Source organism: Amblyomma mixtum, chromosome 1 (assembly GCF_055824585.1).
Source record: "Amblyomma mixtum isolate Tamu chromosome 1, ASM5582458v1, whole genome shotgun sequence".
In the NCBI taxonomy this organism is placed as follows: domain Eukaryota; kingdom Metazoa; phylum Arthropoda; class Arachnida; order Ixodida; family Ixodidae; genus Amblyomma; species Amblyomma mixtum.
The window spans coordinates 209138445-209163508 of record NC_143012.1 but is presented as its reverse complement, the minus strand read 5'-3'; the positions used below and the strand labels follow the sequence as shown (position 1 = coordinate 209163508).

General features: G+C 46.6%; 1 protein-coding gene across 3 annotated transcripts in view; it reads left to right on the top strand.

Moving 5' to 3' along the window:
- The window catches only part of LOC149370730 (scoloptoxin SSD43-like), a 49427-nt gene extending 31514 nt beyond the window's left edge, over nucleotides 1-17913 (top strand). For 2 of the 3 annotated variants that reach the window (XM_089562965.1, XM_089562957.1), the window contains 2 exons: nucleotides 14108-14198; nucleotides 16181-17913. In XM_089562965.1, the coding sequence (XP_089419091.1) occupies nucleotides 14108-14198; nucleotides 16181-16686 (597 nt within the window). In that variant the 3' untranslated portion in view covers nucleotides 16687-17913. Of the gene's footprint in view, nucleotides 1-8489; nucleotides 8600-14107; nucleotides 14199-16180 lie in introns of all 3 variants that reach the window. The other variant, XM_089562972.1, reaches the window with a different exon arrangement.
- The last annotated feature ends 7151 nt before the right edge of the window (nucleotides 17914-25064 follow it).

Genomic DNA, 25064 nt, shown 5'->3' with positions numbered 1-25064 from the left:
TGGGTACCAAGATATCAGTGTTGTCCTTAAGCAAGCGTGGGTAAATTCCATCCAGTCTGGCAGATTTATTACCAGGTAAGCTGAGAATAATGGATGTAATTTCATCGGGTTCGATCTCAAACATTCCAAAAGTATTGAGAACTGGACTGGATGCAATATATTGTTGTTGCGATTCAGGAAGTTGAGCAGCTAATGACGGGCCGATATTGGTGAAAAAGGAATTGAATATTTCTGTAGTATTGCGATCTATTCTCTCCGAAAGAACCCGGCGCAAACTGGGTTTGCCAGCGACTTCATTTATTATTTTCCAGACCTTACGTGTATTGCCGGAAGCCTGTTCAACGAGACGCGTGTAATATGCTTTTTTACGTGCCCTCATCATCGACACGGATCTATTGCGCAGGCTCTTAAATTGATTTAGATAGTAAACATTATCTTTGTGTTGCCTCCACTTGCGGTACCACGTATCCTTTTCTTTTAGAACGGCCAGGATTGGCTCAGTCATACTCATGGCTCAGTCATACTCATGGCTCAGTCATTGGCTCAGAAGTACAGCCGAGCGCTGTACTTCGCTACAATATGCAAGCAGACGATGAAAGATGAGCTTGTTGTTGCGCAGTAGAGGATGTGAGCTCGTTGTCTAGTTGCAGCGTTCGAGCATGATTCCGTGGACGCGAGCTGCTCGAGTGCTTCGACTATGGCCACGTAATGCTGAGAGAAGATCCTAATAGACTTGTACTTTGCAGACCATCTTGTCTCACACTGCATCGGAATGTTGGGCACCAATTTTCTCCGGAGCACGCTCTCGCGGAAGAAGTTTATGGTTTGTTTGATTATCCCAATTGTGTTTCGAATTTCAGAGACGTCGTTCAAATCGTTGATGACGAGATTTAGTTTGTGACTTGCACAGTGGAAAAATAGTGCCTTCGGGAACTGTTTTTGTATAATTTTGTTCACTCCAGCTTCTTTTCCAGCCATTGTAGAGCATCCATCGTACCCCTGTCCAACGAGGTTCGAAAGAATCAGTCCGACATTCGTCAAAAGCTTCAAGATTGCCGCGGCGATGCAAGCGGAGTTTAATTGCTCCAGCTCTACAAATCCCAAAAACTGCTCTCGAACGCACACTTCGACTTCCGCCTTGTCAATAAAGCGAACGCCTATAGACATCTGCTCTTTTCCTGAAATATCTGCAGTTTCGTCAGCAAGAACGGAAAAAGCAAACGCTTTGTTAGTTTCGGTAACTATCTGCTCTCTCAGGATGTCGCCACAGATTGTGATGATCTCGTTCTGGACGCGGACAGAAGTGTACTTGGCATTGCCAGCAGAAGAAGCGAAGTGCTCCTGAAGTAGAGTATCTCCAGCTTCTACACGAAAGTCAAGCAGATCATTGAAGACTCCACTATCGGACTGCTTGCCGCGAATCGGCAAGTCATGCGTCGCGCAAAAGACAATGGTGGAAACTATTGGAAATAGTTTCTCACGGTTCCTTTCAACTTGCGCGTGCAGTGCTCTGTTCAGCTGCTGTACAACGGGTAGCTGCTTGCCTTTCATCACATCCATAAAGTTCTGTGAGGCCGTCATTGCCTCCTGGTGCCATTGGGATTTTACGTGATCCCTGCACGCCTCGTGCATTTTTCTGTAGTTACTGAAAGCGCGCACGATAAAACTACCTTGAGTACCCCGGTGAACACGCGGAGGAAAAATGACGCAAAAACGACAAAAGGCGCCTTTCGCTGTCGCTGAGTACGCAAGCCAGGGGGCGTAATCTCCCAGCCACTGATGTCGAAAAGGCCTCTTTCCAGGTGTTACATCCTTCTTAAAATCATATGTGACATTTGGCGACCATGGCTTAGTAAGAAGACGTAACTTCAAAAAGTCCGGTATGCCAGTGAGTTTAGCTTTGCCTAGAAACTCTCCTAAGTCATATTCTTGAGGCAAGTTATTTGTTTTCTTGATGTTGTCTCCGGACTTCGATCCCAAGCAAGGAGAAAGGGAATCGTTTCGGCTTACTGCGTGACCGGAGCTCGCTGGTGGAGTTCCTTCCATGGAGACGATGACGCCGGCTACTGTCCGGTGATGAAAGGTTGCATCGCTCTGGTCAAATCCGGACTTGAATCCCAAGAAAGGAGAAATGGAATCATCTCGGCCTGCTGCATCACCTGAACTCACTGTTGACAGAGTCCCTCCATGGAGTCGACGACATCAGCTACTGTCCGGTGATAAAAGCTTGCATCACTCTGTTCAAATGCTACACCGTTGTCACATGTCACACCAGAATCTGCAGGTGCGCATTTGGATAATGCTTCGTCAGACAACCGCTGACGCTTGAAGAAGCGTCGAATATCCATCATTCGGGACCGCGCGAGACAAAGCTGGCTATGGAGTTCCTCGGGGTTGGTAGTGTTAAAAATATATACACATTGATTGGAAAAACGGTTGAATGCGTACGTTGAAAACAAAAAATGACTATGTATGCAGCGAAAACTTATTTACAAGATAAATGCACGCTCGCAGCTTCATACACCTCGCTCCATCTTGCTCGCGCAACCGCACAGTCGAGTATTTGCACACACACTACTCGCCGCTCGTCGTTTTCTCGTCCGCTGTCTTGGTTGTTCTCAGCTTCGTTGACAACCGGCCACTAAAAACACCGAAGCACAAACAAAGAGGCGCGCACACGCAAGGAACGCCGCGCGACTTCCGAGGGGAAGGGACACTCGCCACTCCGGTCGGAAAATTTGTTTTGTGTGTTTTTATGAGGTTCAGAGCCCCAAAACGACTCAGGCTATGAGGGACGGACGGTCTCTTTACCATGCACTGACATCGCACAGTACATGGGCGCTGTTGGGATTTGAGGCCCAGCCAGAGGTGACAGGCGAGCCAGGCAGGCGCCATCGGGCTGCCTTGACCAAAGGCGCTGGTTTCCGGAGAAGACGCAAGGAACGCTGGTGTGGGGGCGCCTCTGGAGACTGCGTCGCCGTGAACAAAAGCAGCTAATCCCCTTTGCCGAAAATTCTGAAAGCGGCGCTTGTACCGAACTGCGCTCTCCCGTGGATCGGAGGAGACAGCGAGCGGCGGCGGCGCCAACTCATCGCCCGCTTGCCCCTGAGCAGTCCGACAAAGCGGGGATGGACACGGCTGATTTGTCCCTCCCTCCTGAAGAATTCATCGGTGGCCGGGGTGTGCACTGTCTGCCTCCGTGTCGCTATCTCTCTAGAGATCAAAGAAACAGGCACACATCTCAAGACGGCTCGAAACACATGCTCGCCGGTGCCGCTGTATGTCTGCAACGACGCGTCCCCGGACGCGGCACTTTGCAGATGGGACCCAAAGCGTGGAAGCAGGGCCGCTTTTACTCTTTGGCTGAGCGCACCGCCGTCCCTGACGTGCGGCCATCACTCACGGTTCGAGTGAGTGATTTTCCAGGGGGGTGCAGCCGCCCCCCCTTGCCCCCCCCCCTCCGGACGCCCATGCTAGTGGGAGTATTAAGGTGAAGTAGTGGGGGAGGGGGGTTAGCATAATCCCTCTTCTTAGGTAGAAGTATACGCAGCGCAAAAACAGGGACAGTAGAGGCACATACAAGGGGACTGGCGCTGAACTAACGACTCGTTAACGAGTGGTTAGTTCAGCGGCAGTCCTGTTGTTTGTGTCTTGTCTTCTGTCCCTGTTTTTTGCGCTGCGTATACTTTTACTTAAGACTTAAGATGAGCCAGCGACTATCCCATGCCAATATTTTGATCTATAGCACAATCCTAGAGGATAATCCAGTGCACGGTATTCAAATATTCTAGTCCTCAGATTTTCAAATTTTGCAGTGCTGATGACGTCCCGACCTTCTCGTCCAATCGGGCAATTTCGTCACTGTGAAATCGGGTGGTTTTTGGAAGACAATGTAGATGCTATCTCATTAAAAGACACTGCAACCCTCAAGCTACTGCTTGCGTAAAACTCTCCCCGCGCTGGCGTTCGCGCTGCGGTTCGGTCTTGCGAGTACGCTGTTCGTCCTTCAGCGCATGTTTAGCAGGCAGCGGATCCGTAGACGGTCAGGGCACTGCCTGTAGGGTGCAGCTGGTAAGGATGCTTCCCTTTCCCGATTTGGCGACGAAACGTTCATCAGCGAAATCTAAGAGTTTCGCATTCCGTCTCACGTGCGGCTGAATTCAGCCTCTGCCGACTCTTCCTCTCACGCTGGCAAGCGCGCCGAATCTCGACTGCTGATTGCGGCTCACCGGTCGGTCCCGCGTCTGTCTGCCATGACCACGCGCGGCGTCCGCTTTGACGCGCAAATATGGTGAGGCGAGGCATGATTTTGCTGGAACACCACCGCAGTCACCTAATCCTTAGTCGGTAAATGAACCATTAGCCACCCAGCCCCACGTGACCCCTCTACTGTGCGGCAAGAAGACAAGGGTCACGGGTGCGTGAGCAGCGATCCTCGAAACGGAACGGGCACGGACGCGTGAAGTGCCTTTGACCCAATCACATGATTTTGCTCCAACACTACCGCAGTCACCTAATCCTCAGTCGGCAAATGACCCCTGTACTGTGCCGCAAGAAGACTAGAGTCACGGGTGCGTGAGCAACGGTCCTCCTCGTGAGGCAGCTGCTTTGGCTGTGACGTCGTTGGGTCGGATCGCCTGCTTCTAATCGCGGAGGTCCCGGCCCTCGTCACCAAGGCCTGCATGCCGGGGACGGGGAGTAGGGTGCTTCCTTATCTGGCGGAAAATAGTTATCATCATCATTATCAGTCAAGGCCATCGCGGCTCAGCTCCTAATAACAACTTTTCGGTGTAAAAGAAATCCACAGGCAAATATAGAATTTGATGCGACAGATCTGCGTTACCAGCGTTGGCTGTATACAGTGTTTCACGCTTAGAGGGAAACTTGGAAGGCGTGGCCGCCGCGCTGCTCGAAGCGCTGCCGCCAACAGCGGGGGAGAATCGGCGGCAAAGGTGTATGCGCAATGATCACGGCTGCCTGCTCTTTCCGCGCATGCGCACCGCCTAGTTATCGCTCGCTGTATGCCGCAGATGTCCCGGGACCGCGGAGATAGAATAACATAAGCGCTGCGGCCGAGCTCGGCATTCCTCGCCTCCGCCAGATAGATAGCCTTGTACATACAAGAAAAAGAAACAGCTGCTGGCATGGAAAGGTGAAATTGTGGCCGCCGAGACTTGGCGGCGCGCAGCGACTGTCTCTAAGCTGCTTTCTCGCCTCAGCTAGGTGCGCTGAGAACAAAAGTCGGCCGCATGGGCTTACGCTGGGTCCTGTATGTATATTACTTTATGCTGCGGCGGCCACGAGCTCTCAGTTTCCCTCTCGGTGTGAAACGTGATGAGATTAAGAAGTTTGCGGGGACACGGTGGCCGCAACTGGCAAAGGACAGGGTTAATTGGAGAGACATGGGAGAGGCTTTTGCCCTGCAGTGAGTGTTGTCAGGCTGATGATGATGACTATGTGAAACGTCACTTATTAAAAGATGTTCCGTGCTAGTTGGTGATGCATAGTTTCCAGAATTGTTCAGCGCTACTTCAGCGGCCCCGACAGACATGACGGGGCCGCGCCCGTCCTGTCATGTGTGTCTGAAATAAGGAGCGCTAAATTACTAACCTCGGAATAAAGTGTGAAACAGCCTCAACATTTCGTTTTTCCATTCAACGCCTTCCCATTGCGTCATCGAACATGATTTCACAGTCGCTTATTCTTTTCCCTTCTGCGGGGTGGTGGCTGTGGAGGGTGGATTGAAGTGAATGGGTGGGTGGCTTGAGACGCGACTTTTTCGAACGCACCCAGAGGCGCACAAACAGACCGCGGTGTTTTTGCCGAATAAGGGCAATACTGCAAGCTGAGTGAAAGACCGCCTCAATAGGATGCATGCCGTTCAAAGAAAACCTCCGTAAGAAAGCCTAACGAAAAAAGTGAGTAAAGGTCTCTTTATCGACTGAGTATTGACAGACTACACTGACTGAAGGGTCTCTTTATTGATTGAGGCTCTCTTAAAGGCCTACTTGACCGAAAGTTTACTTCGGCTAATTTTGCGCTCGATATAGTGTGCACGTTATGAACAATATTTATATTTAATATTAGGGCTGTGAAGCGTCTAGAATTTTAGTTACAAGCGTTCAAAACCCTCTGTAGCAGACGACGCAGTCCCCTAGCGGTGTGCTGGACAACTAACAAACCTGACCGGAAATGACGCACAATTGAGACACCGGCATCGCCGGCTCGCAAGTTTCAGGCGTTCTGAAGTGAGTGTGCGCCCCTTGTAAGCTGTTCTTCTGGCGCGTTTCTGGCTGTTTTCACCGCTAAGCTCGATGGTCTCCGAGAAAAATAAACTGCTGGCATCATGTCGACGAAGTGCGTGGCCGCGGAAAGGAATACGAGGAATGCGGAAAGGACCATACATATACCTCTCGGCCACTGCCCTTCACCACTGATCTTGAAAGCTGGTGTCAGCTGTCTGGAGCTCAGGTTTTGACGTGAATTCCCCTCTCTTCTTCAAAAAAGATAATGGTGGGTGGCTGACGTTTCTGCCTCGCGCTAACCTACTGTGTGTAACCCCTTTTGTGGGTTGGGCTTTGTCAACAGACCTGTCCCGGTCTACATCATGCATCCGAGCACGTATGTGTTTCTGGCCCGATCGGCAAAGCATTCCACAAACCGAGAGGGTTATAATTAGGAGAAGAAAGGCTACGAGGCGTCTCTAATCAGGAGAATAAAGAGTATGGGGAACCACTCGTCACAAGCTAGCTTAGCAGGTTCAGAAGCTAAAGTGGACGGCTTTGCTCATCGAGCAACGCCCTTTTGACGGCACGTTGTTTACACCAGGCAGGAGTCTAAGGAGAGGTCTGCTTCCTCTGAAAAGGAATCAACATATGCACGCGTTTATTGCAGGTACAGCTCTGCCCAATGGGCAATAAAGCCGTCATGTGTATCTGCTGCCTCGATGATTCGCAGGCCGGGCTGAGAATCCTGAAAGGCCGCATGAGCGTTACTGAAAACGTCTAATTTCTTACTGCATCACGCCATTCATACTTGAGGTCGATTACAGGAAGCTTCAGCGTTACCATTTAAGGCGTGTCTCCAAGGCCTCATAGAATTGAACGCATGTTATTCGAATGATAATATTTCCAAAGGAAGACAACACGTAATTTTGATTATATGTTCTGCCTTATTACTCAGTCGAACAGACACACTGCCTACGGTAATTTGCGGGGTGGGCGTATACGGTCGACTGGGGTCCGGACACCGCGTCGTTCTGCCCAGCTGTGTGGTTTGAAAAGATTAGAAAAACTTTTCCGTCCATGCACTACACGGGTTTTAAGTGGTTTTAGGTAAATACAGTAATGAACGCAGCGCATAAGTTTTTGTTCAACTGAATCGGCATGCATTTCGCAACGCGCAGTGGCTTGCCCGACTGAGGCACGCAAAGATGAACCAGCCCACCATCGACACCGTATTTGACGCCACGGTCCTCCAAGAGAAAAATATATATTTATTTTGCAACACAAATTTTGCTTATGGCATATTCTATTGCTTAACGCAGCGCTTAATTTTCTTGAGCTCCCTTTTTAGACATCCAGCTGTTTTTATTGATTTACGTCGCGTTCACAGCACCTGTTGCAAACTTCTATGCACAGGTAGGAATACCTTTCGACGGGGGAGACTAATTAGAAGGAAAAGAAAAAGGCAGGTCATTTCTTTTAAATCAAGATAACCATATTACACGCACAGCAGAGCGCGCATATGTCTGTTGACACGCGCGTATCCACTCAAAAAAGCCGACTTGATAATACAAGCACTTCTACTTGGCCTCCATTTGAATGTGCTTCCTTCCTCCACTATGTCCGAACTTTGCACAAGCTGTAATCGAATACTGCCAGGCAAACAACGCCCACTAGCATTGCAGCGCGATCATCTTCGCTGAGGTTGAGCGAGGAGTTTTCTAGTCTACTACAGCAAATAAAACACATTTAAAACTTTTTCTAGGGCGTTTCATCCGTTTTAAGATGTCTGTTTTCACATATTACCAGTATTTATCGCACAAAGTGCTGCGCGCGCTACCGGTTCCAGCGCTTTGCTCGAGCCGCAACAAGCAGACGCTCCGAACCTGTCCGGACTCCAGTCTCAAACATGCGTCACTTCCGGCGGGCAGCAATGGCGCCCGTTTTTCCAGTTTCGGTATTGTAAACTCCGATTTTTGCGTGCCTTTGGCACCATAACTGCTTGAAACTGGAGCGTAATGTTTTGTGGGTCGCATAATACGGGGGTATACTATGAAAGAACAACCTTTTTACGGTTTGAAAAATTTCGGTCAAGTAGGCCTTTAACGTATACGCATGCCAACTGAACAGCGGGGAGCACGCATGCACGCATTCCAACCAGTTTTGCAGTCGACATGTAATTAGCCAGAAAGGTTTTCTTTTCTCTCTGGTGTCCACCACTACCGCCCGCAGCGCAATCACTGTGCGTGTGCTCCTTCATCGCAGCTCATCTGGGCGAAGAGTGTTCGCATCGGCTGCGGCTACATAAAGTTCTCGCTCAAGAGCCAACCCGACGCAGACCCGGCGGAAATCCTCGTGTGCAATTACAACCCCGCGTGAGTTTGAACCGGCCTGTTTTTTTTTTTTTTTTACCGCAGGTGCACAATACACTGCCGACAAATGCACTCGTGTGTTGAAACGTTGCCTGCACCGTGACTTTCCAGAGCAAAATGTCGGCTCTTGATGTTTATAAAGCAGGCCTATTGTCTTTCTTTTTAAACTGGAAAAGTTCTGCAAGTTTTTCAAAGCAAAAAAACCCGCGTCGTTCTGTCTGTAGCCTCGGAGATTGATGTCCTCACCTTCCAGAAGCAGTAACCACCAGCCACACTCCCACCGCGCACCTCCTAAGCTAGGAAGCGGTCATGATAGGAGGCTGCCCATTCTCCTACCGCCACCCTCGATCCTGTACACCACCCCAACCCTCCCCCCTCCACCCTCGTCAAGCGGCATCTACGAGCCAACCACATAACCCTACCTTCAAGAACAAGAAATACCATGAGGCCGACCTCAACAAACCCTTCTTTCACTAGAAGTCTATACAGCAGCGGAACGACGAAATGATGGTGAAACTGAGTTCAAAGACGCAGTAGGAATACCAGCTTCCCTCAAGAAGCCCCACCCACGATACACCTCCCCACACCACTCGCAAAGGGCGACCCAACCGCCCGCTGCCAGCCTTGACCCAGTTCCTCCCGACTTCAACCTCTAGAAAAATTCTGCCGCGTTTGTGACGTCTGTTGTAAAAGTGTATAGAGTACAGTACAAGTTCTAAAGTAATCAGCAAAGATAAATCTTACTACTTTCGCAGAATTCCCGCGTCAGATTTCTGATCATACCACAATTTGTTTATAGAAAATCGGTCAGTATGGCGTTGCTCCATTAATGCTCAAATGAATCTGGAGACCAATGAAAATAACTCCCCTTTACATGGTTCGGTTTGGTTTATTGGGGTTTAACGTCCCAAAGCGACTCGGGCTATAAGTGACATCGGTGCACTCGTAGCGGTCACATAGGTCCTGTACAACACATCAATTCACATATTTTCTCTTTTCAATCCACTGTGTTATATTCTCTTGGCGACTTGTGAAGGTCACGTTTCGCGAACATCCACTCATGTCGGCTGAATTTCTTGAGTTCACGACGAAAACACCGCGCATTAGGATTTTTCAGTTTAGGACAACTACGTCGCCAATTCCTGTGTCGAAAAGAAGCGCAGGAGCTGCGCTTGTACTTCCAGCTTCGAAAATTTCCTCGTGCACTATTATTTCCGCAAAGGATATTTTGAAAAAACAAAAAATGGACTTAAAGATCGGGATATTTCCACACGAAGTTCAGTCACGTCATCCGTCTGCACAACGTAACCTAATCGCCACCGTTATGTTCTGTCGTAAAATTCGCCATTTTTTACACTCTGGGGCTTTTTTCGGTGTTTGGGCTTTCGAAATTGGTACAAATGGTGAGCCTGCTCTGCTCTTAATCAATTTTTCTTGTTTCATTCCTATGAGCAATGGCTTGAGGATTAATATTCGGAATAAACGCAACTTTTTTGCTTCATTTCCTCTCTGTACACTTTTCATGATTTCCTTCAACAGGCCAACTATCCTTTTTAAAATCTTCCAAAGGTCTTTGAGAAAAGGGTGCCTGCCGTTGAACCATTACCTGCTTTCTGCAACTGTTGGGGTTGTGAATATTGACCATCAACCTCTTTGCTTCGTGGGATTTCAAATAACAAATTGCAGCATGCATCTGTAAATGGCACCAATTTGTGCCTAGATCTCGGTGTCTAGTTCCGCTGAAGCTTACCATGCAACCTCATCCTTTTGTATGCCATGTGAACTAGCTAACTGATTAGGCACCATCTTGTATCCATTTATGTACTGCCGGTCGTGTGACTTGCTGTGCTTCATCTGAGATTAGATTCGCAGATTAGAAAATTGTCATGTGAGCGTCTCGTACTAGTGTTTCTCTCCTAACCATTCGCATAAAGAACAAGTTATCGCCAAAGTTTACATGCTACACATTAGCAGCTGCTTTGTATACATATATTAGTATTCACGTAACTTTTGAAGACTTTCTACTTCCGTCGGATATATTTCACATATCTTCTGGGTCAGCAGCCTTGCTGACAAAACCGGTTGCTAATGGAGGCATAAAACTAAATCTGCAGGAATTTGGCCCTCCAACACTGATGGCATCTACATATACATTGTATATGTAGAAGCTTCTACATATATAACGGTCTATTTAGCTCAGTCTCGAAGTAGTTGCATTTTTCGATGTCATCATATGAACGTTGTTAACGTGTTTCTGATGTCACTGCCAAAGTGTTTGTTGTTTCAGATATCGATGTCTAAATGCCCAACAAGCCAACAGGTAGGGGCAGGAAAAACTGGGCATGGTTGGAGCGAGTGTCAGGAATCGTGTGACATTCTGAGGGGCTGCAATAAGAAGAATTAGACGGCAGTGACGAATAATCCATTGTCCATCTTTGCTCAATACTCCTCGGCCATACTGCTTATGAAGAGATCAACAAGCACGGCCGAAATTACAAGTCTGAAGTAAACTGGCATTCCTGCATATTTATTCGTTTCCCTTCGAGCTCGGCAGCAATAGTCGCATCCCTTGATCTCCAGAGCCACGTTCGGTTTCATCCATGCTTCTGAGAGATACCAAACAGAAGCGTGCGCTACTACGCGGTAGTGATGTATGCCTTTATCATCTGGATTGAAAGAGCAGACATGGAGCCCGGATATCAAAATTTGCAAGTAGTTTGTGACCATCTTAGCGCCTACAATTATTTGGTCGAGTTGCGTGGTCGAGGCGTCAAAATTCATCAGCAAGTGCTCTGTCCAGATTTTCTGGCCCGTTTTAGATTTCAAACTCATCTACGTTGGTTAAGTAGAGCTAGATGTCTAATATACCCTCGTTGATGACATCACGAATTCGAAGAACTGGTCACGTAGGTGTTGACGCCATGATTCTAAGATTCATTAAGAAGAGTTTTATAAGTGACATAAGTGATAGCGTAATAATTTTGAGAAGTATGCAGAAGTTTTGAATGAGTCACGGAATTGGTCCGTGGTCACATGAGCTGCTGCACCCTCCAATCATATTTGAATTGAGAAACAACCATTATTCATACATTTTATTTATTTCGGAATAGTGTGAATACCTTGTAGGATTTTGATAGCAGTGGACAATTACATAAGGCACAGAAATACAATTTCAGTGACTAAACCTTGAAGCTTAACATAGGCTGACACACAGGCAACTCATATGGCATAAACAGTGAAGTAATGACAGAAAATAACAAGAATGGCACTTGCATATCATAAATACAGGGAAGAAATCACAAAAGCAAAAAAGAAAAGAAAACAGATTCATACGGAAGCAAACATAAGAACAGAGCTCTCAGCTAGCTTGATAATTTGTCCACGGTAGGCTGAACTGTAATTAATGGGTGTAACTGGTTCCAATCTCGTTCTACTTTTGGAAAAAATGAATATTAGAAGGTATTATTAGAACCAAAAATTCTTGAAGAGTGAGTGAGTGCTTGTGTCGAGTAGCTCTTGAATTATTAATATGGACAGTCTGCTGGGCACATATTAATGGGTTATTAAACATTAAATACAAAAATTTGAGACGGTGTAATTTAGCACAGCTGGTCAGCAGGTGAAGGACTGCTGATTGTAAAATTTATGTCGGTGAATGTGTACGACGATAGCAGTAGAAGATAAAGCGCACGGCTTTTCTTAGCAATATTTCGAGTGTTCTGATGTTATCTTTGGTGTAAGGAAACCAGGCTATGTTCGCGTATTCCAATACTGGTCGTATAACAGCGACATAAGCTAGAAGTTTCGTATCACATATGGAATATCGCAGGCCCTTTTAAGGAAGAACAACTTGGTCATTGCTCTACCAGTGATGCTTTGAACATGCGCAGTCCAATTTAAGTCAGAAGTGATTGATCAGAACACCAAAAGTGCCAATGTTCAGCCGCACCTTGAGTATCACATTATTCACCGAGTATGCATAATCTAATTTAGAAGTTTTGCTTGTAATCGACATTGAAACTGTTTTTATCCAAATTGTCATCTGCCATTTTTTGCACCACTCTCTAATCTTTCCTAATGCGTTACCTGGTCATTAGCGTCCTTTATTTTATAGTATAGCAGCCAATCGTCAGCGAAGAGCGGGATTTTCACTTCAGTTTTGATTTGTATGTTCTTTATAAAAAATAGGATTCACATCGGAGCTAGAACTGTACCTTGAGGAACTCCTGAAAGAACAGGAACTAATTAAGAGGCATGGTGGTCATATTGCCCAAATTGACAGCGATCACAGAGGCAATTATGCATCCACTATACCAGTAGTCCGTCGGCAAACATATTTATGAGCTTAAGCGGAGTTTCACATCGGAGACGCAATCAAAGCCCTTAGCTAGTTCTAAGAAAAAAGGAATAATTTGGGACTGCATATTTAGACGTGCAAATAATGACTAAACTTTACTAGTTGTGTAGTCGGCGACAAGCCACTACAAAATCCGGGTTAGTTTCTGTGGAGAATGCTATTGGCTTCAACAAAATTTCCCATAAATTTCAAAATAATACGTTCCAGTGATTTGCAACACGTACACGTGAGGTATATGGGTAGATAATTTGCTGTAAATGAAATATTGCCTGACTTGAGCTCTGGGACAACTTTTGCTACTTTCCACTCGGCAGAAAGGCGACACTCGTCGATTTATTTTTTACACATAAGGCACAGGTATTACTGCCAGCTTGTAAATTTAACATGGCATAAGCCAAAGGAATGTTAACCCGTTTTGGAGGAAGTATGGGAAGTGAAGTAGTTTGGAAATCCACAATATATAAATAAAAAAAAAACGGCAGGTTTAGATCATGAGAGATGAGTGAGCAGAACGAGAATAAGCGGATGCATTACTCTGTCAGTCCTCACTGTTAACAGCGACTTAATCCCTGAAAATGGCAGTGGCTTACCTAGACGATCTGCCCGTACGTGCCTATTGGTCTGACAGCATGGCTGAACAAGGGTGCAAATCATGCTCATCACCAGACTACGAGCGATAGGAAGCGAAAAGTGTAAGTGCATAAAATAAGCGCCATTTATAGAAACAAACGCGTTAGAAGAATATTATTCCTGAATTTGAGAAGAAATGGATATAGATTTGTTGTGCGCTGTTCAGAGAACACATTTGGCAATTTACTGAGTGTGCAGAAAGCTGGTTTTCGGAATAAATCCCTAGCCTGGTACGACACGAGCTCGCAAGCGGTAGTGAAAAATAAAAAATATAGAGAGGCCGTATCTTACTATTTTGCACGGGTTATTCTAGGCTAGTATATGAAGCCTCAGTGGCTTCAACTTGCGGGTCAGCTACTGCAACTTTCCAGTTCTCTGCCAATGCAGAGAATAGGGGCGGAGTCTTGAACGCTGCGCCTTCTGTGAGCTAGCACGTGTGATGTCGGCCCTACTCATCCCCGTCAATGGCAGTAACAGCTTCATGTGTACTCACGCGCACATGCAATGGTCTGTTTCCTCCGCAGGGGACGCGTGGTTGGCCAGCCGGTTTACGAGAAAGGCGACCCCTGCACAAAGTGCGAAAAAAGGTTGTGCAACGAGGCAACCCAACTCTGCGTAGGTTTGATCTATCTATTGACTGATTTTACTGTGGACACGTTCTTTGCAGATACTTTGTGGCCACACCTTTTGGATCCCTCGGATGAGTTGCGGGTAGCAATGTAATAAATATAATGTATGTAGTAATAAATTCCAGGCGTAACAAAAAAACTGTTAGGATTTTAACCTAGCTAAACTTAGTAACCTAGTATTATGCTCATGTAATTTAGCGCAGAACACACGCCGCTGAATAGAAAAGAACACACAAGACGAAACACAGGCGCTACTCACAAATGATCTATTGAAGGAAAGATCAAAGCATATATATATATATATATATATATATATATATATATATATATATATATATATATATATATATAGATACTCACTAACTTGCGCAGACGGCATAATACAAGGGACCTTGTCAATGAGCATGCAGGAAGGTAACAGAGAGGTGTTATAGAAAATTTAATTCTCTATCGGAGAGAGCAAGAGAGGTATCACTAAGACGATCTTGTCCCGCTTTTCTGATAAAAAAATGCCTGCAATGTTTCGAGAGCGGTTTTTTTCAATACTGTCGCCTAGGACTTTTTCGGAACGGAAACGTCGTGTACAAACGGTGCAAGCAAAGTAGTGATCTGCAAGGTGCGTGCATTCATTATGAGCAAGATTTTTAGCATGCTATTTGAGTCGGTCATTAACACATTTTCACGTTTGGCCGGTGTACAATTTACTGCAGGACACGGGGATCTCATACACTACGTTGTTGGCACAGTCAACAAACCGCTTTTCACGCTTCTTAAAGGGTTGATTTCTATTATCGAAATGATGCGATAGCTGAGCTAAGCAAGCTACTTGGGGGCAGAAAACACAATCGGAACGTCCACCCGATTAGCCACCTTCATCAAGTTGTGGAAAGACCTTGTGCATGTATGGATTTACGGCAGAAAGCAGGGATAGTTAGTGGTTGGATTGAGAGGACATAATAGTAGCGCTAAAAGCAGGGACGACAGTGTAGTAGAAAGCAACACAAGCACTATACATCAGCTGACTTTATTCCACAAAAATACCACGCACTTATAGGTGACTATCAGGTGCCGAAAAATCAACGATCAAATCACATGCGTGACGCCATTTCCCGATACAGGAACTTCTATTCCTGTCTTTCTACTAAGCAATCTTTATACTAAAGAATTAACTCTCCTAAACCGAGTAGACGTACGAGCATCAAGTACAAGCATCATCCTTGCGTAACTGCGCTTCTAGATCATTTCTAAGAACGTGCTTCTTCTGGGTGCCTTGTATAATGGACGACTTTTTTCAAAATGGGGTGTCCTCCACACTGTTCTGACTCGCGAATGCCCTTTGGTGTAGTATGTTTTTATATGCATTTCCGTATTTTTCATCTTTCTCGCATTTTTATACCAGAATTTTGTACAGCTGCCATTCTAGTGTACTCTCTGGTATAAAAAGCTAACTCATCGTTAGGCTGTCATAGTGCTGAGCACGGTCCGGCATCGGCAAGAGGTGATCGGCTCGTGGAAGGATAATGTCAATCGCCAACCACGGCCCGAGCTGGTTTGCTGACGGGCCATCGACGGCCCTTGGAAGCTTTTTCCATTGGGTAAAAAATGTTTTTAGCTCAATTCCTCGAATGTGCCTCTTATGGGTGCCTTCAGCGACGGACGACTTATTCAGCGTGGTGTGCCCTCCGCGCTGTTCAACAGCGCAAATGTCTGTTGGCGAAATGTGTTTCGGATAAATTGTTTGGCGTCGGCCTGTGTGCTTCGTTAAAGAGTCGTTATAGAATAAGCGTGCATAGATGGATGGGTAGGCGCAAGGTGGTCCTTTTCAGGAGAGAACAATGATACATACGGAGGAAGGCCACCGCGATAGGTATATTCTTTATGCAGATGTCTCTTCTCTGTCCCGTTGAAACGAGGAGGAATACCGAAGAGATATTGTAAGCTAACCTTTCCCCCGCCTCGACATTGCAGAGAGACGAGTTCGACGAGAATCAGGAACGGTACGCGGGCAGAGACAGCGGCGCGCTGCTGGGCATCCTGGGCATCGCTGCCGCCGTCATCGCCGTCTTAGTGGCCGTGGCGGGAGTATGTTGCATGCGGATTGCACGCCGCGGCGCCGCCGAAGGAGGCGCAGGCGAAGGAGCCCCATTGGCCGCAGGCGCCGGAGACGAAGGAGCCGCCGGCCAGCTTGGCTCCAAGGAGAATCAACAAAAGATGGAAGGCAACGAAGGGATCGGGAGCCCGGAGGGGGCCACCAAGGGGAGCACCGCGTGATTCGCTGTTGTGCCTGGCTGCGGGCGCAGCTCTACTCCTGGTGCCAACGTGCGAGTGACTTCGCGCTGACCATGATAACGTTATATAAAACTCAAAATATAAATCTAAGAGCGCTTGTATGCAGCGAATCTGGGTTGTATTTTTTTTCCTCTCCTTGCGCTACAGAGAGGACAGAGGACGTATACGTAGGGTGGAGGGTGTAGACGCGAAACCTTGCTGTAAAAGGTGGCACGGTTGCTAATGGCGACACAAAGTGCGAAGCGTTTGCGTGGAGTGTTAGTAGGGCATGGCTTATTTGGCATGTCATTGGGGGAAGGGCGCAGGGGGAATTGCCTCCCATGGTTGAAAACTGAAATACGCGACTGCAGCGGCAGCCTCCAAATTTATATCTAGAAAAAAACTTTGTTATTTCGGAGCAACAGTTTGGCAATGAGGTGTTTCATGTAGTAAGAGACTACATTGGTTACACATTACCAAACACTTGGATATAAAATCTAACTAAGCGTACGAAAGATGGTATTGTTCCCGGCGTCATATATTTCACGCAACTCCGCTTTAAGGGCTGTTCTTGGTCATTATATGAATTACTGCTTGTTGTGAAACATGGCTGGCGGTTCCTCTCCTGCTCCTCAAATGTTTCAATTCGTTGTTCTCGTGAATTCAGTTATTTGATGAGAGCGTCTTTGCCGAGCAGTGATTTACCGTCTCTGTAGGAAATGCTGCAGGCTGTCACTGAGTTATGCGTTTTTTCAGTTCAAAAGAGAACACTTGCACCAAGTGTTTGCTACCTTGAGAATTTGTAGTGCGGGCCTCTGTTACGCGAGTTACGCGAGTACAGATGATTGCGTTGGTTGGTGCGACGAAACGTTTTAAACAGCACCGGATGAAGAACAAGACCATAAAATTTTGTGGTTGCATGTACGTTCTGTTACAAGAAGGAAGCGCAGAAAACCTTACATGGCATCCCGTTGTGACTTTTTTGTTTTTTGACATGCTAAGAAGGAGTTTGCTTGTAGAATTAACAGAGAGGCTACTCTTGTGACCCATATTCTAGTGCATGTGATGGGCATGTTGAACAATTGAAAGCTGCAAAGGATAATAAACGCAGCCTTTCAGGAGCGGTTATTAGAGCAACCCAAATCAAAATGCTTAATAAGATTCGCTTTAGCGCAAGATCTGTCTGTCTCGGTTAAGGAGTAATTGATTTTATTCATGCTTAATTTCGCGTTGTTTGCGTGATTTTTATTGATATATCTACTTCGTAGACGTTTTTTTGGTAGTTTTCCTCGTGTTTTCTTCTGTTATATATTTATTCCTTCATATATGTTTGTAAGAACCTGGCATGTATTTATATCAGTGGCGATCCTAATAAACCATCAATTCTCAGTAAGCGCCCTGTTGCATCTTTTCTTCGTTATCTTTACGTGCGCCTTCACACAGTTTCATCATCAACAATGCTCTCACAAAGGGGCCATCATGGTTATTCACCTGGCACAAAGAAACAAAGCAGTGGTGGCTTTGCTTCTTCACACGCTCTGACCTGTTCAAGGTGCGGGGAAGAACTAAGCGTTGGAAAAAAATTTATTACCGGCTCTGAAAATCACGAACGTGTTCACCAGCGAATGCTATGCGTCCGTTTCGCAGCGAAGGACGACCGTGAGGCATTTTTTGTAACAGTCGAAAGAAGCATTCGTGAAAGCAAAGTCCAGCGTTCTTTCACAAGTCACGAAGAAACCAGCTACCCAGGTTAATTTCGGTTTCCGACACTAGATGAGTGCCCATGGAAGCTGTCGTTTGCAGGTTGGACACGGGGGGGGGGGGGGCGGATGTCGCGGATGCAAAAATTGGAGGTGACACATATGCACAACCTTTAGAGAATGACGCGATGGCGCAATTGGTTCTCATACATCATCATCATCATCGCCATCAGCCTGACTAGGCTCACTGCAGGGCAAAAGCCTCTCCCATGTCTCTCCAATTAACCCTGCCCATTGCCAGTTGCGGCCACTACCGTATGCCCGCAGACTTCTTAATCCCATCCGCCCACCTAACTTTATTCGGTCCCTGCTACGCTTGCCTTCTCCTGGAATCCACTCCGTTACCCTTAGGGACCAGTGGTTATCTTGCCTTTGCAATACATGCCCTGCCTAAGCCCATTTCTTCCTCTTGACTTCGACTACGATGTCATTAACCCGCGTTTGTTCCCTCACCCACTCTGCCCGCTTCCGACCTCTTAACGTTACACCCATTACTTTTTTTCCATAGCTCGCTGCGTTATACTTAAGCGGAACCCCAGTTGTTAGCTTCCACGTTTGTGCTCCATATATGAGTACCGGTAAGATACCGCTATTGTATATTTTTCTCTTGAGGGATATTGGTAAACTGCCATTCATGATGTGAGAATCTTCCACATGCACTCCACCCCATTCTTCTAGTTATTTCCCTCGCATGATTCGTATCAGCGGTCACTACTTGCCCTAAGTAGACATAATCTCTTACTACTTTTTTTTTTATTCGAGATGTTTGCCATTAGGCATAATGTAAAAGGGAAAGAAAGTTATAAGGAGTCTAAACAAGCCTCGCTTAAAATGGGGGAAAAGTTCACGATAAAGCGATTATCATGAGTCCACTTCCGATAGTCGCCTGCAACGTCCCATCTCAGGCCTACCTTCTTTAGGAAGCATCGTCTCACAGAAGCTGTAGCCGGGCAACCAGCACCTCGCTACTAATTGCGAACTGCTGTTTCCTTGCTAGGATGTTGAACATTACTTTGGTTTTCTGCATGTTCATTTTTAGCCCCATCGTTTTGCTCTGCCTGTATAACACATTGATCATGCTTTGCAGTTCATCTCCATTGTGACTTAGCCAGGCAATGTCATCGGAAATTACTTAGGTATTCTCCATTTACTCTTACTCCCAACTGTTCCCGATTCAGGCATCTGAATACCTCCTGTAAACAGGCGGTGAATGGCAATGGCGAGATCGTGTCTCCCTGCCTGACACCGTTCTTTATTGGAATTTTATTTCTGGCTTTGTGGAGGATTTCCCCATCATCAGAATCTTCATCTTTTTCTTCGTTCATACTGCTGCCACTGTGCCACCTTGCCTCGCGACATTCTTTCACACGTTGTATGGCGTGTGGCGCTTAATGAATGTATGGATTGCACGGGACATGAACCCTTCGTACCCCTATAGGCAAATGAATGTTTCAATGCCTATTTTGCTTCCCCAACTACACTGTAAACGAAAATAAACCCAAAAGGGAGTATAAATGGTGGCAGCCACCTTTTTTACTCCATTTGTGAAAACTTTTACTCCATGAGTGGGGAGTAAAAAGGTCGACTGTCCTTTATTTTACTCCGAATAGGGAATAATGGGAGTAAAAATGAGGATTCACCTGCATTTACTCCAGTCTAGAAAGGGAGTTAATTGTGCCAAATACTCCACCAGTGCCAAAATGGAGTAAAAAAACACTATTTTGTGCAATTTGCCCCGCCACCTAGCGTCTCGTCTGCTTCTGGTCAGTCGTCTGATAATGGCGTTGAGTGAAGATCGTTTGGTCACCATTGTCGCTGGATCTCTGCTCACTTCTGCTCCTTCACGGGCGCCTCCCGCGGTAGAAGATATCGGCTTGTCGCCGTTTTCCGCTACAGTAAGCTACATAATTGAATTGCTCCTGTGAGGCCTGCAGTGCTCTAGCCATACCTGACTTTCCTTTGCTAGTGTCGCCACCCCGTTACAGTTTATGTGTTTCATGAACGTGGAACTCTGATAGAACATAGTGTAAACGCTGAGCTCCTGATTGAGCTCATGAGGCTACATTTTTCCTCAGTCAAGTGAATATGAAAGCAAACACTGCCATTTCATGCTACCGTCAGGGGTGTTTTCAACTTTTCTGCTCTGGTTTTTAGTCAAATATAGCGTGGCGCATGACCGTGGAAACTACCCAGCAACTCCTCAGTTTGAACTATTGATTATAATGCTACATCCTGTTATGGACAAACACGACCAACCAAACGAGCTCGTACAGCAAAAGGAGACGACAAGTAGGCGACTCCTGCCGCCTACGCCGCCGCTGGGCTTGCCGACGGCGAATAGAATGCATGACGTGAAGTTACATTAGGGCAGCGCAGTTTGCCAAGTTGGGTTGCCGGAGGCCCGCAGAGCTACTGCCCCTTTCCGCCGCTGTCACTGATGTAGGAATGAGCCTGAATGAGGATAAATAAACATGACGTATTTTTTGGGCTCCATTTCTGTGGGTAGTAAAAATTTACTTCCTTACACTCCAAAAGCACTCCCTTATATAAGAGAGTAAATAAAAAACACCATACATATGGAGTAAACAAAACCTCCTTTTGGGGGTGCATTAGAGGACAAGCCATTTACTCCCTTTTGGGTGTTTTTTTGCTAGCAGTGTTGGCCTGACTACTTTTGTTGCACGTCGTCGTCCTGAATGACTCAAATTCATGTATACTTTAGTCAATTCCGCTCATTTTCTTCACTAGATAATTATCTGACATTTTTAAACCCTTATCTACAAATAGGCACCACGTCCTAAACGTTTCTCCCTTTTATGCCTCGACTAAGTTATTTAAGTAAAGCTTTTTCCCTTATACCATTGACGTTTCGAAGTTCTTAGCCGGCAGCGTCCGTACATTTTCATTAGAACTCTTACAAGCCAGCTGCCTGATGTGTTAAGACTGCTTTATTTCTCTGTATTGTTTCGTTATGTATTGCTCCACTCCTGCAATAGCCTCGCCGAGGTTTATGCATGCATGAAGAAATAAAAAAGCAAAATATGTATCTTCAGGTGTTTCCGCACGCTATGTCATGTTAGCAATGAAACTCTGCAAAGAAAGAGTACGACTGTACCTCTTCATGACTGCTGTTCAACAAAGTTCTTCGAAATATCAGAAAAAGTGCTGAAAATATTATCGTTCAGACGTTGTCTATTCCTGTTCACACCAGCTAGTATACAATGCCAGCCCCAAGTCCGCATTGAAAAGTGTTATATGTGTTATTTTTAAAAAACGTCATAGCCAAACAGCTTTTAGAATGATATTTAGAAGTACAGAAAGGTGGGCAAGTTGGTTATTACTATTCATGGTAAAACAGCGCGGAAAAAACACGAGGACGGAACAAACACGACAACACGAGCGCTGACTTTCAACTGACAATTTATTACGCACATGTGTACATATATAGCATTCCCGCCAAACACTAAACAGAACAAAAAAAAACACTGCATCATCACTGAAAATATTGTAGATATGTAGATTTAATATTTTCAGCGATGATGCAGTGTTTTTTTTTGTTCTGTTTAGTGTTTGGCGGGAATGCTATATATGTACACATGTGCGTAATAAATTGTCAGTTGAAAGTCAGCGCTCGTGTTGTCGTGTTTGTTCCGTCCTCGTGTTTTTTCCGCGCTGTTTTACCATGTTTAGAATGATACCACATTGTCTTTAAGGAGGGTTTACAACCGTATGCCTTCAGACGTATATGCAATTATTGTAGGCTTATAAAAGACACTTCTCATTGTGCTTTTTTCAGACACATTGCGTTTCTTGAGTAGCATGGTCGCAAGTTATCTTTTGTGTTACACTCTCCAGTTATTTTCGTATAACCGCCTGGAAATATCCTTATCACACACCACGGTGAAATGGGAAGGTGGGGGTCTTTGCATTTCAGGCCATTTTGTAGTTCAAATTCTGTAAATTGTTGCAATTCTTCCGTGTGCAAGTTAAGTGATGTGCCCTTTTAGAGAGCTCAATTCTCGACACAATACGGTGGTAGTGGTGGTGGCGAAGCTTTATTTAGCAAGAGAATTCGAGGCCCGCAGTCTTCCAGGGTCTACGCACAACCACACTGACGGTCTAAATGTTCATGTTGTGTAGGTCCATGAGGTATGCGGCCCTGTTGACGGCGATTTTCTGCCTGGCCAGGTCCGCTGACCGCAGTGACGTCTCCCAGTCCTCCCGGGCACGGATAGACATCGGCCTGGCGGAGGTAGGGGAAGCTAGGCATGATATATAGTACGATGTGCATAAGGGAGGCCTTGGTGTGGGAGCACAAGGTGCATATGTGTGGTACCAGCATAAACTGACGAAGTAAGGTGCAATATATATTTTCTTTACCTTTAAATGGTCAATATCCAACAGCATTCATGTCTTGTTTGAGTGCCAGGAGCCCCAGAAAGTGTGAGAGAGTCTCAATGTGACAGAATTGCAGCACTTATTGAATTAGAGATGTTTCCCAATATACCTGCCTTTTGCGTACTGTGTTCATTGTTCAGTACCACTGAAGAGTTATGTCTACACTGTCCAGAGTACACCCGAAATAAGGTTTCAGGGACTGTGAGCAACAGAGGCTAGAAAACACTGTAGCCTAGAAAGTCATCCAGAACAGCCATCCACTTGAGGTATACAGAACGCAGTTCCAGCTAAAATATTGAAAATGCTGTTCCACATACTCTAGGGATATGTGCACCGCAATTCCAGGTGGAGCTTTTCTACAAAACATTCCAGCTACTTAGCGGAACCGCACGTGGAGCTAGACTAATTGTGTTCGGGCACGTGACATCAAAGGGCCAGCACCACCCATGTGAGCAGCGGTTGGCATTGTGCCAGTCCACCCGCTGCGACCGTTTTTATGGCTCACGTGGCCAAAAAGTCGGTTGACCTTAGACTATTTTCAGTTGTTAGCCGAGGGCAGCAGCTCAGCGACAGCTTCCGCTGAGTTTAGTGCGCTAGGAAATATTGCGCCAATAGTTCACATTTTTTTTTTTGCCTGGGCAGATTAGTAGCTAGCAGAGTGCATTGCAGATTTTTTATGACTGAGCTGCGCATGCTCTGCCACCTTTTCCTGGCAGTTGTCATTTTTGACACCAGCCCTAAGGTGGCATAAAGAATGGGCGCTGCTTTTCCCATTAACTGGCGTTGAATTCGAAGCTTGGTGTTTTATACCAGCGAAATAAATTCAAAGTACGTCTCTGACTGTTGTAAGATTTTCGCATGCTACAAAAACTGAAGTGGAGTAGTGAATGCCAATGAAAACTAATAGAAACAAAACTTTCAGGAAAGGCCACCGACAACCCCAGCGCTAAAGTAAGGGCGTTCAGTCGACCTCTGCGGTCCGAAACCTGTATGGTCTTTACATCACCTACTGACTATCACTCTAATCTTCCGATAAATAATGTTTTCACTCACTCACTCACTCACTCACTCACTCACTCACTCACTCACTCACTCACTCACTCACTCACTCACTCACTCACTCACTCACTCACTCACTCACTCACCCACTCACTCACCCACTCACTCACTCACTCACTCACCCACTCACTCACCCACTCACTCACTCACTCACTCACCCACCCACTCACTCACCCACTCACCCACTCACCCACTCACTCACTCACTCACCCACCCACTCACTCACTCACTCACTCACTCACTCACTCACTCACTCACCCACTCATTCACCCACTCACTCACCCACTCACCCACTCACCCACTCACCCACTCACTCACTCACTCAATCCATCTCTGTCTTTCGCCGCTACGCCGTCCGTATTTTCCTCCTCGCTCAGTTCTTTGGTGTTGTTGAAAACTTCTATTGTCCGACAGATAAGGACCACATCGCCTGGGCCGCTTTGTCTACCCCCCTTTACGGCGGAGGGGACTTAGGAGCGGCCCAGCCGCACGGTATGGTCGCAGTCGATGCTGGCCGGGTTGGTTTCGCAGGCGGCCTCTTCTGCCAGTTGGACGGCGGTGAGTTGGAGCTCAGGGTCCGAGCTCCGCAACAAGGTTTCCCAGGCTTCCCTACTGCTAACGTTTGCGCCCTGCCCGGGGAGTAAGTGCACTCCCAAATTATATGGTCGAGGGCTCCTCTCACCCCACACTTTGTCCGATCAGATATGTTTATTTAGTACTGGGTTTGGGTATACTCCAGTCTGCAGGCGTCTCCACGCCGTCGCCTGACTCCTATTTAACGCCGTGTTTGGTGGGGGAAAACACCTCCGGCATTGCCTGATGTGTTCTGTAATCTGTTGATACGAGATTAATCGCCCTTCTCTATCATGTTCGGCCTGAGCCGACCAATCCTGTACAGCTCGGAGGTAGAGATCTCGAGCTGCACTGTGGGCCGCCTCGTTACCGCTGACAGATTCGTGCGCCGGGGTCCAGATGATGTTGATCGTCCTATCAATCGCTCCTTGGGTTAAAAGTTTGGTGGTGAGGGGGTTTACCCTCCCTCTACTGAAATTTTGGATTGCAGTTTTACTGTCGCTAATATTGTATCTAGCTTTGGTGCCAGCGCAAGCGATCGCTATCGCGGCTTCCTCCGCTGTCTCGGGTTCTTTCCCTAGTATGGTGGCCGCCGTGATGAGGGTGCCCCCCCCCCCCCCCCCCCCCCGCTACTTTCCCTTCGCTGTGCGCTTCGCTTTGCCATAGATCTGCCAGTTACGCCTGCAGTAGATCTGCAAGATCTGCAAGATCTACTGGTTACGCCGACAAGGACAACGACACGCCAGCCAGGAACGGGCGCCTATGAGCTGCGCTCTAAAATTCGTATCCTGTGC